Source organism: Terrapene carolina, unplaced genomic scaffold (genome assembly GCF_002925995.2).
Source record: "Terrapene carolina triunguis isolate 2854851 unplaced genomic scaffold, T_m_triunguis-2.0 Scaffold93, whole genome shotgun sequence".
NCBI classification, from domain to species: Eukaryota; Metazoa; Chordata; order Testudines; family Emydidae; genus Terrapene; species Terrapene triunguis.
Window position 1 is genome coordinate 31,610,900 of NW_020664444.1, and position 18,621 is coordinate 31,629,520.

The window sequence follows — 18,621 nt, forward strand, 5'->3', positions numbered from 1 at the left end:
TGCCTCAAATATTTTCAAGACAATGGACAACCCTCAGATATCCACCCCAAACACAATCGCATAACTCATCCATTTCAGCCTCACCCATAACAATTTTACGTTCAACAATAAACACTTTGTGCAAACCATGGGAACAGCCCTGGGTACTAGGATGGCTCCCCAATATGCCAACCTCTTCCTGGGCCACCTTGAAGGATTTCTGGACAAACATACCACAAAACCATTGATATACCTGAGATACATAGATGATATTTTCAGCCTCTGGACAGACAACTTAAACTCCCTCATAGATTTCCACCACAACTTCAATAATTACCATTAAACTCTCTCTGGAACACTTCCAGACTAGCATCAACTTCCTGGACACCATAATCAGCTTCAGCAATGGAACACCACAGACAACTATATATAAGAAACCCAGAGATCACCACACTTAACTTCATAGATCCAGTAACCACCCCAAACTCACCAAGAAATCTGTTATCTACAGCCAGGCCCTCAGATACCACAGAATATACTCTGAAGAGAAAATCCGGGCTATACATCTTAAAACATGCAAAGCTGCTTTCACCAAACAAGGACACTTCACCAGAGAAGTAAATGTAATCATGGAATAGGTCGCCCAAATATCCAGAGAGAACCAGCTTCAACACAGAAATAAAACTCCCTCTGATCTTACACCCCTAGTTGTCACCTACCACCCCACACTGGAATCCATACGAGATATCAAACAAGTAAAACACATACTTGATGGGGACCCTATTCTGAAGAAATCTTTCCTTAATCCCTTCTTCTGGCTTCAAACAACCCCCCAAACTCTTCAAGATCACCATCAGAAGCAAGCTCCCCACAGACCAAGACACACGATCTCTAAGTAGCACCAGACCCTGCCAGAACCCTCCTCTGCTACGATGATCAATACATCCCGCTCCCCCCATACACACACACAAAATACACCTTTCAAGATCCATGGGTGCTAGACATGCCTATCACAACATGTGGTGTACCTCATCCAGGGCACTAAATACCCCAACAACTATGTGGGTGAAACCAGACAATCACTACGCTCTTGAATGAGCTAACTCAGGAAAACAGTAAAAGAAAAACACCACATCGCCTGTGGGTGAACAATTTTCACAAAGTGATCACTCTATATCTAACCTATCAGTCCTCATCCTCAAAGAAAACCTGCTCAACATTTTCGAAAGATGAGCCTGGGAGCTTAAAATCACACTAAAAATCATGGTCTTAATAAAGACACTGGATTTATGGATTATTACAATGTGTAACCCACTAACCCCACTTTTTATCCTATGACTACAGGGGTGTTAACAGGCCACTTCACCTTGAATGGTCCCTCAGAATATGTGCTAACTAATTATGCTAAATTAGGTGTTTGACCTTGTATTTAGCTATGACACTGTGAGTACCTTTCCCAGACCTGAGGAAGAGCTCTGTATAGCTCAAAATCTTGTCTCTCTCACCAACAGAAGTTGGTCCAATAAAAGATATTACCTCACCCACCTTGTCTCTCTAATATCCTGGGACCAACACGGCTACAACACCACCGCACTCAATTGCTGCGGCAGATCCCAAGGAGAGGAGAGTCTTTCAGAGAGCCAGCAACTAGGCCAGGTTGTGGTTTATGAATCAATGTCAGAATCTTGAACTGTACTCAGAAAAGAATAGGAAACCAGCACAACTATTGAAGAACAGGTGTAATAGGTTTCCATGGTCTAAACTTGCCAGTCCAAAAGCCAATACCAAATGGTAGCTGTCACTTCAAAGTAGTTTGTGTGTAGATTACACGTTATACATGTACATTACACACTGCAGTAATCCAAAGCAGATGTGACAGCCACCAGTGCATAAAGGTGCTCATGGGCTCAATACCACCTGAGGTTCCAGAACTAATCTGGAATTTGAAAGCACCACAATTGCAAGTTCAGTGAGGAAAAGAGTATCAGGAGGTAGCCGTGTTAGTCTGTATCTACAAAAACAACAAGGAGTCTGGTGGCACCTTAAAGACTAACAGATTTATTTGGGCATAAGCTTTCGTGAGTAAAAACCTCACTTCTTAAGTGGAATCTGTACACAAACCACTTAAGAAGTGAGGTTTTTACTCACGAAAGCTTATGCCCAAATAAATCTGTTAGTCTTTAAGGTGCCACCAGACTCCTTGTTGTTTTAGTGAGGAAAAGGTGGACAACTTTTTAACAGTGGAGCAGGAATTACCCAACATACCCTCAACATCCTTCCCCCACCCCACTACCGTCTGTCTGGCACAGGCTGAGCTTTATATGCAGCTCATCTTTATCCAAGCCCCAGTCTTGATTAGAAGCCACAATTACCACTAGGATTAATTACAATGAAAATAGTGACTGTAATGGACCCCACCATGTTGCTGCTGTTTATGCTTCTGAGTTACCTGCTACTGAAATATCACATGCCAGGCACGCAGACAGGCTGCCTATCAAAAGCAGCTACCCATTGATTTAACCACACAGAATTTACTGAGATGTTTGTCTTGCTTTGAGTATTTCCATATTGCTTAGAAACATAAAATTTAAGGTTAGAAGGGATCACCAGATCATCTAGTCCAGGAGTGGGCAAACTACGGCCTGAGCACCGGATTCAGCCCGCAAGCAGTTTTAAGCAGGCCCGCGAGCCGCACCACGTGGCTCAGCCCCACTCCAGCTGGGGCACTGGGTTGGGGGCTGCACCATGCGGCTCCTGGAAGCTCTCCAATGGGAGCTGCAGGGGCGGCGCCTGCGGATGGGGCAGCGCGCATAGCCACCTGGCCGCACCTCCGTGTAGGAGCTGGAGAAGGGACATGCCACTGCTTCCGGGAGCCGCTTGAGGTAAGCATCACTCTGAGCCTGCACCCCCTGAGCCTCTCCCCACACCCCAACCCCTTGCCCCAACCCTGATCCCCCTCCCACCCTTCAAACCTCTCAGTCCCAGCCCCCTCCTGCACCCCAACCTCTCATCCCCAGCCCCACCCCAGAGCCCACACCCCCAGCCAGAGCCTGCACTCCTTCCCACATCTCTGCCCTAATCCCCCTCCTGCCCTCCAAACCCCTCGGTCCCAGCCCAAAGCCCCTCTTACACCCCAAACTCCTCATCCCCAGCCCCACCCCAGAGTCTGCACCCACTCCCGCACCCCAACCCCAATTTTGTCAGCCATACAATTTCTATTCCCCGATGTGGCCCTCGGGCCAAAAAGTTTGCCCACTCTTGATCTAGTCTGACTTCCTGTATATCACAGGCCATCAATACCTCCCAGCACCTGCACAGTGCAAGTTAAACCCATCAAGTGAAATTAGACCAAAGTATTATAGCCCAGAGGAGACTAAACAATTATGTGCCACATGCAGAGAATAGGAAAGACCAAGGTATGACGTTGCACTTCATATGTTTATGGAAATATGCTTATGAGTGTGAATATAATGCAAGTGGAATATGCTTTATGCAAAAGGTCATTAGTAAGGTATCATTACAAAGCTTATAATCTACTGAGTGTGTTCATCCTATTTGTATGAATGTATCATTCTTGTATCTGAAGCTAGAAATATGAAGTAGTACTCTGAAGTCCTATTGTAACTATGCAAAGTGCTTGGAATCTTGATAGCTTCCATTAACTAGGACAACTGGTTGTGAATGGCTCTGTTTACCTGCAAGCCTTCCTGTGTACCTGACGTGGGTAATGAAGAATGAGGTCTCACAGGACATGTGACCATGTCACAGGATACTGGAATCCATCTTAAACCTGATGCTTTTCCATTTAGAAGGAGGGGTGAGGACCCAGAGAGACAAAAGATTCCCGCCTTGGGCCAAAGCCATAAAGGGTGTGGAACAGAACAAAGGAGGCTGCCAGACATGAGAAATTCCCGAGTTACACCTGAGCTGGAACTAACAAGAACTGTACCGGGGAAAGGATTGGGCCCAGACTAAGGAGGAGTATAGTCTGTGAAAGAAGCTTATTGGAAAATCTCTGGGAGTGAGATATTTCCTGTATCAGTTTCTTAATATATTAGGCTTAGACTTCTTGTTTTGTTTTATTTTGCTTGGTAACTTACTTTGTTCTGGCTGTTATTACTTGAAACCACTTAAATCTTACTTTTTATACTTAATAAAATCACTGTTTATTAATAAACCCAGAGTAAGTGATTAATACCTGGGGGAGCAAACAGCTGTGCAGATCTATCAGTGTTATAGAGGCGGACAATTTATGAGTTTACCCTGTATAAGCTTTATACAGAGTAAAATGGATTTATTTGGGGTTTGGATCCCATTGGGAACTGGGTGTCTGGGTGCTGGAGATAGGTGACTTGCTGAGCAGTTTTTGGTTAAAATCTGCAGCTTTGAGGGCGTGGACCAGACCTGGGTCTGCGTTGCAGCAGACTAGCATGTCTGGCTCAACAAGGCAGGGTTCTGGAGTCCCAAGCTGGCAGTGGAAAATGGGCTCAGAGATAATTCCAGCATGTCAGGTGATAGCCTCAAGGGGGTCTCTGCAATGGAACCCATCACACAAGGTACACCTATGCCTGAAGCCCCTGCATTGGAAGGGAATTGATTAAGACAGATACTCCCTTTGGCTCCATGCAAGAGTCCTTCTTGGACATACTCAGCAGCCAAGAGTATTGAAAGGTTTAAAAATGGTCTATGTTCACAGAGCAATTTCATGATGACAACACAGTACTGAGCTCCTGAAATTTGCTACCCACTCTATAAGTGTGCAAGTGAAGGCAAGCACACCTGTCATTGCAACAGAAGAGCTGCCCAATTCCTTTGTTCATCCCTGCACTGAACAGCCCTTAAGGGCTCGTGAAATTCAAGCAAATTATACTATTTGTACATGTCAACAACTTCAATATAGCAGAAAATATCACCGCCCTGCCCAAATAAATGCCCAGGGAAAACACATCTGCATTTTTCAAAGCAGTCCCACTACAGGCACTCATGGTCTGTCTACTTACAGACAAACACTGGCATTGGGGGACAGCATATAGACGTTGTTTTCACACAGTGGATAGACAATAATTGCTTTTCCCCAGTAAACCAGATGTGCAGCAAGCTGGAAAACCTGCATTTAAAAAAAAAAAAAAAAGAGAAAGAAACAAGACCAAAGATCATTATTAGAAAAGCAAAACAGCAACATTCAAACTCCCAGCAAAGAGTCCTTTATGCTGAGAGGAAAGCCTTGTTTGATCTGAAGAAAGCTAGCACTGTGCCATCACATCACTTCAATGGCAATAATTGGTCCTCTTCTCTTAGAAGAAAATGATGTAACATGTGGCACATCAAAAAGAGTCTGACAAAGCTTCAACAGAAGTGACGCATTTCCAGGGCTTGGCTTCACATATCGAAGCAAATTTTATGTTTCCTGCTTCAAAGGAATTTCTTTAGACTGTGCCAGTAAAGGGTTTTACAACCGAGTAGTTTCCTTTATGCTTCACCCATCAATGGTTTACACATGCATTCCACACACACACTACTCAAAATACATTTAATGCATGACTTATTAGATGATTTATATTTTATTTTGAATGTATATGAATGAAATATTACTGAATAATAATGGGCTCACATCATATTAATGCATTAATTAAAAAGCACTCAAAGTGGCACAGAAATACTGGTCAGCTCAGAAACTTTGCAGTTGTTATGAAAGTGACCATCAGTAATCCATTCTTTGTTTAAACCATATATCCCTGTATGTAAGCATTCACCATAAGATACCACAGAAAAATCTAAGCGTTAAGGAGGGGCTTTAAAGCAACAGCAATCAAGATTTCAAAGATTTTCATTTTAATGGGGTCGCCAGGGCTGGCTTAGACTTGCTGAGGCCCAGGGCCAAAGCCTGAGCCCCACCACCCTGGGCCAGGGCCAAAGTCAAAGCCCAAGGGCTTCCGCCCTGGGTGGCGGGGCTTAAGTTACAAGCTCCCTGCCTGGGGCTGAAGCCCTTGGGCTTCGGCTTTGGCCCTCCTGCCCAGGCCATTGGGGCTTGGGCTTTGGACCCTCCCCCTTCCCACCCTCACCTCCGGAGCAGCAGAGCTAGGGCGGGCTCATGCTTCGGTCCCTTTGTTGTCAGAAGGGGATCACAGTGCAATGAAGTTTGAGAACTCTTGGCCTAATGCAATGACCTGAAGAATAAGGAAGATCCTAAAGCTTCGGACAGCAGATAGACACTTTTCATTCTTCGCTCGTTTTTGCAAAGACAAAATACCAGATGAATCACTGAACCAGGACCAAACTTAGGAAAGCAACATCCATTAGATTTCTGAATTTTGGCCTTCAATATATTAATATACATCCAATAAACCACATGGTTGAAAGAGAGCAAGCATTGAGAAAAAGCTGCAGAGTTAGGGCCAGGTTTTCATAGGAACTCAGAACCCAGGAGCTCCCACTATTTCCAGTGACAGCTGCAAGGTGTTGAGCACTTTTGAGAAAACAGTCAGAAAATATAACTTGTTTCTCTCTTTTCTTCCCTGACAGTCATGTCTAACTCCATAGGCCATTTCCCCTGCATTTGCAGAAAAGTACTTAGCATTGATTTCCTTCACTATAATTCTATAGTTTACTGAAGCAGTAGTGTCATTAATGCTTATTACTCACCACTGAGGCAGAAACAAGATTCTCTCCATCAGTTTTACAGTTTCCAGTCATGTCTTCTATTTTAAGTTATCATTTGTTCTGGGATCATTGAAATTTTTACATAAATTTGAAAAACAAAGGAATGCCTGTGGGTCCTGGCTGTTCACTCCTGTCCACAGATCATAATTTAAAGATTGGTGAGGGTGAGCATAGAACTTTGTGTGGCTACTCTGCGTATCTCCAGAGTGGAAACAGATCAGAAGTTTGCTGCCATAACAAACTTAAAGTGTACAGAATTAGCCTGTGAGAGATGCAGTCACACAGCTATATAAATACAGTTGTATTCAAGACAACAGAATCATAACCAGAGGAGGAAGAAGAGCATAAAGACCTAATGGGCTTCATGGAGTTGTGTTATACCAATCTAATGTGAGAGATGCTCCAACAATACATTACGCAACAGAACCAAGTCCTACGATAAGTAGAACTCTATTAGTGTTGAATGAAACAAAAAGAAAAAGCCCAGGTAGCCTTTTATGGGCTATCATCTGCTCCAGATAAAACTGTGGAGAAGGGCATCACTGTCATGGGAATACAGGCATGAGGAAAGTGTTACCAGGATTAGTAAAGTGGAAATTTGACAACTTCAGAAGGAGAGCACACTTGTAGCACCTCCTTATCTGATGAATTTGGAGTAAAGTATCAATCACTGGAGCCTGAAGCTTGTATGTTCTAAGCTGAAGCTACCACTATCAGGAAAGTGGCCTACGTAAGAAACCTGAGCTCATATGTATCCAGCAGCTCAACAAAGGAGCTATTATCAGCTAAGCAAGGGCCATATCAAATTCCCACAACAAAAAAATGGCTTTTTAATGGAAGTTTTTGAAAACAAGCTCCATATGAACTCGATGGCAAGAAACTGCAAGGTAACTGATCAAAAACATATTAATTTCCACACTAAAAACTTTAAGGGGAAGTTAAGGTAGCACTAACCAAACAGCTAGAAGGTGGAGGGGACACATTAACATGTCTTACAGCGGTGCTCTGATTGCAGATTATCATTAAGAATGCTAGAGCTGAAGTGCTGGATAACCAGGAAATTCAATTAGTTCAATTGTCAAAAAAGTTTTGGTTCCTTGTAAATCTAGAAGCACACAGAGACGGTAACCTGAAACTACAGCTTCACCACAAAGTAGTACATGTTTGGGATTTTCCTTAGGTTTCTTAAATAGTCCCATGGGACAGGCAAACAAAGGAGGTTTGTTGGGTGGGGGCATTTCCCGTTTTCTGACTTGTTTTTCTGAGATCTGCAGGATGGGAGTTGCCCTAAAGCATGCTTCCTAATATCTTGGAGGGCAGCTTATCTCCTGCAGAGGTTGGAAGATACACAGGGGTAGGGTTGTTTGAGGGTAACTCTGCATCAACCCAGGGTAAGGTCAGTTAGGCTCATCAGGATAGCACAGCTTGCCCGAATAGTAACATGTATCCATGTTTACCTGCAGGTGTTCTTTCGTCAAGTAATAAAGTCCATAGATCCATTATGACAGGTCTCCAGCTAGCTTGCAGCTTAGGGACCGAACCAGGCCTGTATCACTGACAGGAGGGGAGTGCCCAACCTTTGATGAGCTCATCAGTAAGACAACTAGCATAGCCAGGATCATTGCACCTAATTTCCCCAAAATAAATCTAAAATATACCTCAAATAATAGCTTATTTTACTGCAGAACATCCCTACCCCACTCCTCTACTCCTCCTGGGTAAAAGGACTGGAGTGGCATAAAGGGGGATGAAAACCTCAGACCTGGCAGGAGGTGGGGGGCAGTGTTCACCCAGTGCAGGAACTGAGGAAGACAGTCACAGGCGGCTTTCCAAAGGCTGCCTCACAAGCTCCGACATACGGGGAGCAGAGCCACAGCATGTAGCACGTTGGAGAGTGCCAGCATAGCCTGCCAGGCTGTAACTTAGAAATCTTCCCAAGGCTGCCTAAATTACCCCAGGAGATGCTCTGGTTTCTGGAGCAGCCCAGAATTGGGAGGGTCCAAAGGAGGTTTAGAGCCCAAAGGGCCACCCTCCCCTGGCTTGCCACTTCTGTGTTGCTCCTCTCAGAGGTGCAGCAAAGACTCTCATGAATACAAGAACTTTCTGGATGCCTGTTTTCCATCCTTATCTGACTCCAGATGAGCCCTTTTCATACAAAGTCACCTAAATCAGTGGACCTGAAAGGGAATTTTCAGGAAAGAGCAGATAAATTCCCTTATACATCATCACCTCAAAGTCCACAACTGTGTGTCAGAGGAAATCCAGGGAAACACAGACCCCAATCTACCCAGAAAGATCTTCAGATGGATCCATAAACCTCATCTTTCCCATTATCTTCATTTTTCTGCTCTCAAACCAGGATCTGGCAAAGCCAGATTTAAAAACAAACTTAACTGGCAACCCACAAGTGACTTCAAAGTCTTTCTTTATGGACAGTTTTTGGTAGGAAAAAAAATAATCTCCAAGCTGCCTGCATTATGGACTAATATAATCTACGGGCATCCCAGTACCTTCGCTGACAGTCAGAGTGCTGTTGCATGGGCTGGCCAGTGTGGATCCCAACTACTACTACAGAATCTGAGGAATGTTATTCTTTCTAGAATGGTACTGGCTCATTGGAAATGCTCTCTTTGGTCTTCTATTAATCATGCCTCTGGTTTCCACAGGTGGCATCTATGTGGACTCCTCATTCTACAGATCAGAGAGACCATTACAGTAGGAATTTACAACTCACTGTCATTTCTAAATAGCTGGAAGATTAAAAAGTTCTTGTGAGGAGGAGCTAAAACGTTAACTGTTTCCACTAAATCATTTATTCATGGTGGGAACTGCCTGAATAGCTCAGAGATGAATTCATAGGTACACTATTTCTGAGTGACTAGGTTTTGGTCACTTCCTTAACCAGGATAAGAATTCATGTCACTTCTTCAGCCTCTGCTAATAAACATACTAGAAAAGGTCAATATTGCCTTTGCTAAATCAGTGCATTACTTCACTGATGAGCTGCAGAAAGTATTCCAGGCACATGAAGAAAGTCAGTGACTGCTCTCTAGTGGTTGTGAAACAACCACCTAAAATAAATAAGAGCCAGCCTGTCTTAACAAATACACTTCACCTTTCTTCAGTGAAGACAGTGAGAACAACAAAGACCATAGGGGATTTCCAGCAGGTCAGAGAGATTTCAAACAATCTATACTTTCAGTATTTCTGATGTTAAACATGTACAGTAATAACACTGGAATTCTAACAGAAGGCACTCCCCTTTGAATAAGGGTTGGCTGAGAAGTCTGGTCAGGATTTTTTTTTTTTTTACATTGTATTTTGTTTTTTGAAGCAGCAGCTGCACTTCACTGTGAGACGCAAGGAGCATCTGAATATATTCCCTGGTCTGAGCTAAACAACTACCTAGAGTCATAGAATTATCTGCCTCTAACAGCTACCCAAACTGGCCATCAGGTCTAACAATCAAAAGGTCCAAAAGCCCAATTACCGGGACCTACATTGGTCTACCTTGGCTATTTAGTGGCGTGCATGCACAGCCAGAAAATCTATTTGTGATGCCAACGGTACACTCTCTGCTGAGCCGAAGCTGTCCTCTAGGCAGCTTGTATTCATCAGACCCTGTGTACCAAACAGATCAGAGAAGAGCTGCGTGGTTCCGAGACGCCAGCCCAAAGATTTGCCTTGCCTCCCTCCAGGGTGCAAGTTCTAGTACACTGTTGGGGCTATACAAATAAGGAATGGGGACTGTTCCTCCAGAGAGCAGTTTGACAAGCTCTCCCACTGACACAGCACAATGTACACCGGCGCTTAGGTCGGTATAATTTATGTAGCTCAGGGGTGTGGATTATTCACATTCCGGAGTGACATAAAATTACACCAAAGTAACCTGTAGTGTAGACAAGGTCAAAGACAGACCTTAGTGAGGAAGCCACACAACTCAAACTGGCTGAGATAGAGTTACTGAATTTGGAGTCACCAGAGCGAACCAAAAAGTTGGAGATGGCTAAAAATAGAAAAGGAACAAGAGCACCGGAGGTGGGAAACTGACCTGAGAGTCAAGGAGAGGAAGGCAGAAAAGCAAGAGGAAGCACACCAATGAACCACAGAACTGAAAGAAGGAAGCCCCGAAAAAGAAGAAGGAAAGGCTGCATAATCTGAGCTGGTAGGGAAAGCCTGGACAGACCCCCCAGCTTCCAGGCATTCCCTCGCTCCAAGGAAGACCCAGCTGGGACAAATTGTATCCTGCATACAAAAGACTGTATACTACTGAAAGACTCGCAGTTGCACAAAATTCCAGAAGACAAGTCCCCATAGCGACTGCAAAGCTCTTGGGTAAAGCATTAAATTTATTTAATGAAATGGAAATGGAACAAGCTTTGAGATATGGTGAATTTTAAAAGGCTCTATATTTTGCAAGTTTCAAATTACTCCTAATGTGTATAGGGTAAGGTTTAGAAACCGCAAAAAAGGTGATAAAATTAGTCACAGAGAAGATGTGTGATTTGATGAGAAAAATGGGCAAAGGGGCTGAAGATTATGACCAGTTATTTCACCTCTTTGCACAGAACATTTCCTGAGCATATGCTCTGAAGAGACCAAAGAAGCCATTTGGGATAAAACTTTGGCTGCTTTCTATGCAGACCCTAATCTGTCTGATTTCTATGTACAAGCCAGAGTATCTAGTGAGCAAAAGACTCAGAAAGAGGCGGCAGCCCAGTATAAGGAGAGAAGCTTGGTTTATCCCTGGGAAAAGGGAGTGTGGTTGGGAGCCCAGGCTCTCATCTCCCCTGAATCAACCCCTTCCTGGTAATTGCATTCACAGACCCCTTTCACAGGAAGACAGTCCAAGATGATGTTCCATATGTAACTCCACTGAACACCTGAGGGACAAATGCCCTAAACAAAGGGCACACACCCACTCCTTAGAATATAACTATTGTAAACACGACCCACAGAGGTACCCGAGGAGTTCCTGATGACTTTTGTATAATCTGACCTATGGGAGGTTGCTACTGACTTTATTAAGGTTGCCAAAGTGAATGGCAAACAATGCCTATAATGGAGAGAGACTGGCTGCCCAGATCTCTCTGGTCAGGGAGACTGACATGCTGCATGGGAAAAGCGTAGAACTCTTGGCCTTTGGAAAATTTAAAACCACTGTGCCTTTGGCGGAAGTGCACTTGAAATGGGAAGGTATAGTAGGCATTTTAAAAGTTGGCATGCTGGATTGCATTCCAGCAGGAGTTCATGCAGGTAATGCTGTATTACTATGTCCAAGCCTGTTAAATATGGTACCCATTGTAGACAGAAATATTGCTCTGTGATCCCAGGAGGGAACGGTGAAGACAGAGAAACAGCTAAAGGGTGAGGGAACATCCTACCCCAGCTAGGATGACTAGATAGCAAGTGTGAAAAAAATCAGGACAGGAGGTGTGGGGGGGGGGGGTAATAGGGGTCTATATAAGAAAAAGCACCAAAAATCGGGATTGTCCCTATAAAAATCGGGACATCTGGTTACCCTAACCCCATCTTAGAAGAGGGAAGCAGTGTGTCTCCAGGGACAAGGAAGAAGGAGCTGCTCCCAGTGGAAGAAGCAGCTCTCAAAGCTATGGCAGGCAGGAATTTGCAGCAGAGCAGAGAGCGGACCCATCCTTAGAAAGCATAAGCAGGGGGAGTCCAGCTAGGGGAAATGGGAAAGGATTTTTGAAGAAGAGGGAAGATTGTACAGGGAAGCTCCTGTACAGGCTGAGAAGATTTACAAGCAACTTGTGCCTGTTAAACATAATGGGGAGTTAATTATGTTAGCCCACAATTGTCCTTTTGCTGGTCACTTGGGGACTTAAAGGACTTATGAAAAGATAAGAAGGAATTTTTATTGACCAGATATTCAGAATGAGGTGAGAGACTATTGCAGGTCTTGTGACTTGTGCTAGGATCAGAAGAGGCCAGTACAGTTTTACAAAGCTCCCCTGCAACCCTCACTTGTAATCAAGGAGGCATTTCTTAGGGTGCCAACAAATATTGTGAGCCCTTTGCCCCAGCCAACCCAAAGGGGAAAACATTTTGATGAAAATGGATTATGCCATTAGGTATCCAGAAGCAGTTGCTTTAACTTAGAGGCTGACATAGTGGCAAGAGCCCATTTCACTATTTTCAGCCAAGTAGGTTTTCCTAAGGAGATTTTGTCAGATTGTGGGTAAAATCTCACATCCCAACTATTCAGTGCATTGTGGAGGATGTTTGATTTAAAACAGCTGAAGGCTGCCCCATATCACCCAGAGACAAACAGTTTGGTTGAAAGGTTCATAGGAACACTGAAATCTATGCTGGGAATGTATGCAAACAAAAGGGCAAGGGGCTTGGGATGAAAAATTACCACGTTATTTGTCTTTAGGGAGGTGCCCCAAGAGTCCACAGGGTTTTCCCTATTTCATCTCTTGTATAAGAGAAAAGTGACAGAACACCTAGATCTTATCAGGCCCTTCTGGGAGAAGGGTACTGAACCAGAAGGAGAACCAGCGATTGAATATGTAGAAAAGTTCAGAAAGGAGTTAAAAGACATGCTGGACGTGGTTCAAACTAACCTCATGGATTGCCAGACCACACAAACAGCATAGTATGATAAGAATGCTTGAAGTTGTGCTGTTTTGAGGTGCGGGGTTGATAATACTACTAAAACTGTTCTCTGTAAAAAGGGAGCAAAATGCAAAAAACTCATGGGAGGGGCCCTTATGGGTTGTGGAGAGAGAAAATTAAGTCATGTACAGTGTAAAAAGACCCCACAGCAAGGTTGCCCACAGACAGTGCATGTGAATAGACTTAAAATCTATCACAATACAGAAGCAATTGTGAATATGCTTTGTTGTGATGAAAGGGAGTCAGTCAGACTTGACACTTCATTGATCTAGTGTCTGAATGCCCCAATGACTCATCATTTGAAAGCACTAAGATATGCAAAGAGCTAACAGACAGAGAGGGTAGAAATCTTGGCTGCAAAAACACAGATATTTTCTAACATGCCACTGATGACTCATAAAATGGTCCACAAGACTGACTCTGTGGATCCCCAACCTGTACCTAGCAGGGCATACTGAACCACTGGGAAAGTGCACAAGCAAATCCATAAAGCAACACAGAGTATTCAGGAAATGGGAGTAATTAAAGAGTCTGACAGTCCCTGGGCATCTCCTGTGTTGGTTCCTAAGACAAATAAGACTAAGGTTTTGTGTTGATTACACTGGTCTACAATTTTTGAGAAGTCGTCTGCTTCAGAGATAAAATGTGCTATTTATTATGTATTTTGATGTGCTGAATTCAAATATGACAATTAAAACAATTGATTGGCTACTGTTTCTAAGATATTTAAGTTTTTACATTTTATGTCTATGTATATTGTGTAGATAGTAGAGTTTTAATCATAAATTGTAAACCTAGGTCTTTTCATGTGTTTATGGTTGCTTTACATGATAATATTTCACCTGTCCTGTTTATGTAACACTTTAAAAAAATCAGCAAAAGGGTTATATAAATAAAATTTATTATGAAACAAAAGGCAAAAAACTATTATGTATATAGTTTAGTCCTATTCAGTGTCTACTCGGCGCTTCTTGGCTTGTCTCTTGTATTCATTAAATGGAGCATCTCTTGTCACTGTCCAGCAATAGTCTGCAAGCATTGATGGGCTCCATTTGCCCTGATAGCGTTTCTCCATTGTTGCAATGTCCTGGTGAAATCGCTCGCCGTGCTCGTCGCTCACTGCTCCGCAGTTCGGTGGAAAAAAATCTAGATGAGAGTGCAAAAAATTTATCTTTAGTGACATGTTGCAACCAAGGCTTTTGTATGCCTTGAAGAGGTTTTCCACCAACAACCTGTAGTTGTCTGCCTTGTTGTTTCCGAGAAAATTTATTGCCACTAACCGGAAGGCTTTCCATGCCATCTTTTCCTTGCCACGCAGTGCATGGTCAAATGCATCATCTCGAAGAAGTTCACGAATATGAGGACCAACAAAGACACCTTCCTTTATCTTAGCTTCACTTAACCTTGGAAATTTTCCACGGAGGTACTTGAAAGCTGCTTGTGTTTTGTCAATGGCCTTGACAAAGTTCTTCATCAGACCCAGCTTGATGTGTAAGGGTGGTAACAAAATCTTCCTTGATTCAGCAAGTGGTGGATGCTGAACACTTTTCCTCCCAGGCTCCAATGACTGTCGGAGTGGCCAATCTTTCTTGATGTAGTGGGAATCTCTTGCACGACTATCCCATTCGCAGAGAAAACAGCAGTACTTTGTGTATCCAGTCTGCAGACCAAGCAAGAGAGCAACAACCTTCAAATCGCCACAAAGCTGCCACTGATGTTGGTCATAGTTTATGCACCTCAAAAGTTGTTTCATGTTGTCATAGGTTTCCTTCATATGGACTGCATGACCAACTGGAATTGATGGCAAAACATTGCTATTATGCAGTAAAACAGCTTTAAGACTCGTCTTCGATGAATCAATGAACAGTCTCCACTCATCTGGATCGTGAATGATGTTGAGGGCTGCCATCACACCATCGATGTTGTTGCAGGCTACAAGACCACCTTCCATGAAGAAGAATGGGACAAGATCCTTTTGACAGTCACGGAACATGGAAACCCTAACATCACCTGCCAGGAGATTCCACTGCTGTAGTCTGGAGCCCAACAGCTCTGCCTTACTCTTGGGTAGTTCCAAATCCTTGACAAGGTCATTCAGTTCACCTTGTGTTATAAGGTGTGGTTCAGAGGAGGAGGATGGGAGAAAATGTGGGTCCTGTGACATTGATGGTTCAGGACCAGAAGTTTCATCCTCTTCCTCGTCTGACTCAAGTGAGAATGATTCTGGTGCATCAGGAACCGGCAGTCCTTCTCCGTGGGGTACTGGGCGTATAGCTGATGGAATGTTTGGATAATGCACAGTCCACTTTTTCTTCTTTGGCACACCTTTCCCAACTGGAGGCACCATGCAGAAGTAACAATTGCTGGTATGATCTGTTGGCTCTCTCCAAATCATTGGCACTGCAAAAGGCATAGATTTCCTTTTCCTGTTCAACCACTGGCGAAGATTTGTTGCACAAGTGTTGCAGCATATGTGTGGGGCCCACCTCTTGTCCTGATCTCCAATTTTGCAGCCAAAATAAAGGTGAAAGGCTTTCTTAACCATAGTGGTTATACTGCACTTTTGTGATGCAAAAGTCACTTCACCACAAACATAGCAGAAGTTATCTGCACTGTTCACACAAGTACGAGGCATCTCTGCTCACTTTGGCTAAACAGAAATGTGTCCCTTTGCAAAATCAAACACTGACAAATAAGAGAGCACGACACTGTATGATTTCTAGAGGTGATATAGGGCAATTTGTTCAGCAGAGTGATGTAAGCTTCGTTATGATTGCATCATCCATGACTTCTAGGAATAACATGATGCAATTCATATCATGTATGACGCAATACCAGCTTCAGATTGCATCAGTCATTGTTTTGCCTAAAAAGCAAGTACTGTCCAAACCCAGTCATAGATTTATTCATAGATCCAGTCAAAGATGTATTTTAGTCATTTCTGGTTTAAATTGAGATCCCTTCCCTTTATAACTCACTTATCCTCCGCCATTCCCAAGTCAAGGGTCGTATATACTGAGCCAATCAACAATTTTAAGCATCATTTTCGTTCTCAGTGACCCAGAATTTGACTACATTTATTTCAGAAGCATTTTGGCTGTAGAGCAGTGTTATGGAAAACTTCATACTCTCACAGTTTCTGATGCCTATCCTATGCCCAGAATTGATAAAATGTTATATTTTGCTTTGCCCAAAGTATCTCTTAGCACAACTGATCTGGTAAAAGGGTACTGGCAGATTCCTTTGGACAACGACACATAGAAGAAATCTACTTTTATTACTGATATGGGTTGGAACTTCATGAGTTCAAAAATGTTATCTTTTGGATTAATTAATGCAGGAGCCACTTTTCAGAGGCTTGTCAACCAAGTGCTAAACAGTTTACAAGACTTCACATGATAACATAGCGATGTTCAGCTACTCTTGGTCACTTCACAAGAGACACTGGAGGGCTGTACTTTCAAAACTCAGAGATGCAAGTCTTACTGTGAAGGCCTTTAAATGTAAAATAGAAGCAGCAAACGTTCCTTATTTGGGACACTGTGTAAGATGGTGGCCAAATCTCTCCTGATCCCTTGAAAGTAGAAGCTATTCACCCCAGACCAAAAAGCAGATCCAATCTTTCATAGGCATGGTTAACTATTACTGCCGATTTATGCATGAGTTCATTGACATTATGTCCGCTATCACAAACTTCTGCAAGAAGACAAAGCCAAACAGAGTGCTGTGGACAAAAGCTTGTCAAGAGAGTTTTGATAAAGAAAATCTTGTCAGAAAAGCCTGTTGCGGCCAGTCCAGATTTTGACAAAATGCGCATGAATGCATCAGACATTGGTTTAGATTCAGTTCTAATGCAGTCAGGGGAAAGTAGCAAAAAGCAGTCCACTGCTTTCTTGAGTAAAAAAATCGGCACCCACCAAACAGAATTACTCTGTCATAGAAAAGAGTGGTATGCCATTGTATGGGTTATCATGCAATTAAGGCCCTTTCTCTAACAGAAAATTCAGGGTTCTAACTGACCACTCTCCATCAGTTTGGTTACACAGAACCAAGGACACCAATTCCAAACTGCTGCGAAGGAGTAGAGATGCTCCAAGAATACATGGAAATTGTGCATATTAAAAGGGAAAGAAAATATAGTGGTAGATGGTCTGTCCAGGATTCTGATCCACTGCTTACAGTTCAGCCTGTGGCTGACCATCCTGCAGCACTGTAAGAGGGGAGGTGTGACCCTAGGAGCCCCTCAGTGCTAACTGGCAGAGAGCCCACCATATTTAACTCCTATCAGACCTGACACACTCATTACCCCTCAACATACTTTTGTCATAATATGTATCTAAAAGGTGTCATGTTTCATATGTAAATTGGTGACATGCTGGTCCCAAAAATCACTTAGTGATGTACATACATATTATGTACGAAGAGTCATATGCGTGTGCTGGAAATGTGTTCCTAAAATGTATTTGGGAGGCAATGCATAAAGCCAGCCTGCCCTAGGCAAAGGAATGTGTATTTACCTGCCTGACTAGCTTGATAACTGGCAAAGAACAATGAAAGTACATTTACATGTACGGCAGACAAAGCTATCAAGTTAACAAGCTAGTGAGCTCAATAGGGGGACCGGGGACCAGGGGCTCCTGGCTCTTGAGGTCTAGAAAATGGACTTTGGGTAATATAAGTGTGACGTTGCACTCTATATGATTTTATGAAAATATGCTAATGAGTTTGAATATAATGTAACTGAAATATGCTTCATGCAAAAGATCTCTTGTAAGATATCATTACAAAGCTTATAATCTACTGAGTATGGTCATCCTATTTGTATAAATGTATCACTCTTGTATCTGAAACTAGAAGTATGAAATATAACTCTGAAGGCCTATTGTAATTATGCAAAGTGCGGGCCATTAATTGTGGTTTGGAATCTTGATGGCTCCCATCAACCAGGACAATTGACTGCAGATGGCTCTGTTTTACTTGTTAGTCTTTCTGGATATGTGTGTGCTGGCAAGTGGGTAATGAAATCTTACAATGACATGTGATCAAGTCATCTGAACTGGAATCCATCTTTAACCTCGTGCTTTTCCATTGAGAAGGAGGGGGACAAAGGATTCCTGCCTTATGCAAAAGATATATTAAGTGGGTGGAACAGAACAAAGAGGGGAGGAGCCATCATGAGAAATCCCCCAGCTACCACCTGAGCTGGAATAAGGGCCGTACCAGGGGAAAGGATTGTGCCCAGAATAGGAAGACATCCAGTATGTGAAAAAAACGTACTGAAACATCTCTGAGGGTGAGATTTTATCTGTATTCAGTTTTATTATTGTACTACACTCAGACTTG

The 18,621-nt window shown here is 43.1% G+C and overlaps 1 protein-coding gene across 3 annotated transcripts in view; it reads right to left on the reverse strand.

Annotated features, from left to right (window-relative positions):
* NPRL3 (NPR3 like, GATOR1 complex subunit) overlaps positions 1-18,621 on the reverse strand; it is a 133,780-nt gene that overhangs the window by 66,694 nt on the left and 48,465 nt on the right. For all 3 annotated transcript variants that reach the window (XM_029911297.1, XM_024197798.3, XM_024197799.3), the window contains one exon: positions 4,980-5,086. In XM_029911297.1, coding sequence (XP_029767157.1) covers positions 4,980-5,086 — 107 coding nt within the window. The remainder of the gene's footprint in view (positions 1-4,979; positions 5,087-18,621) is intronic.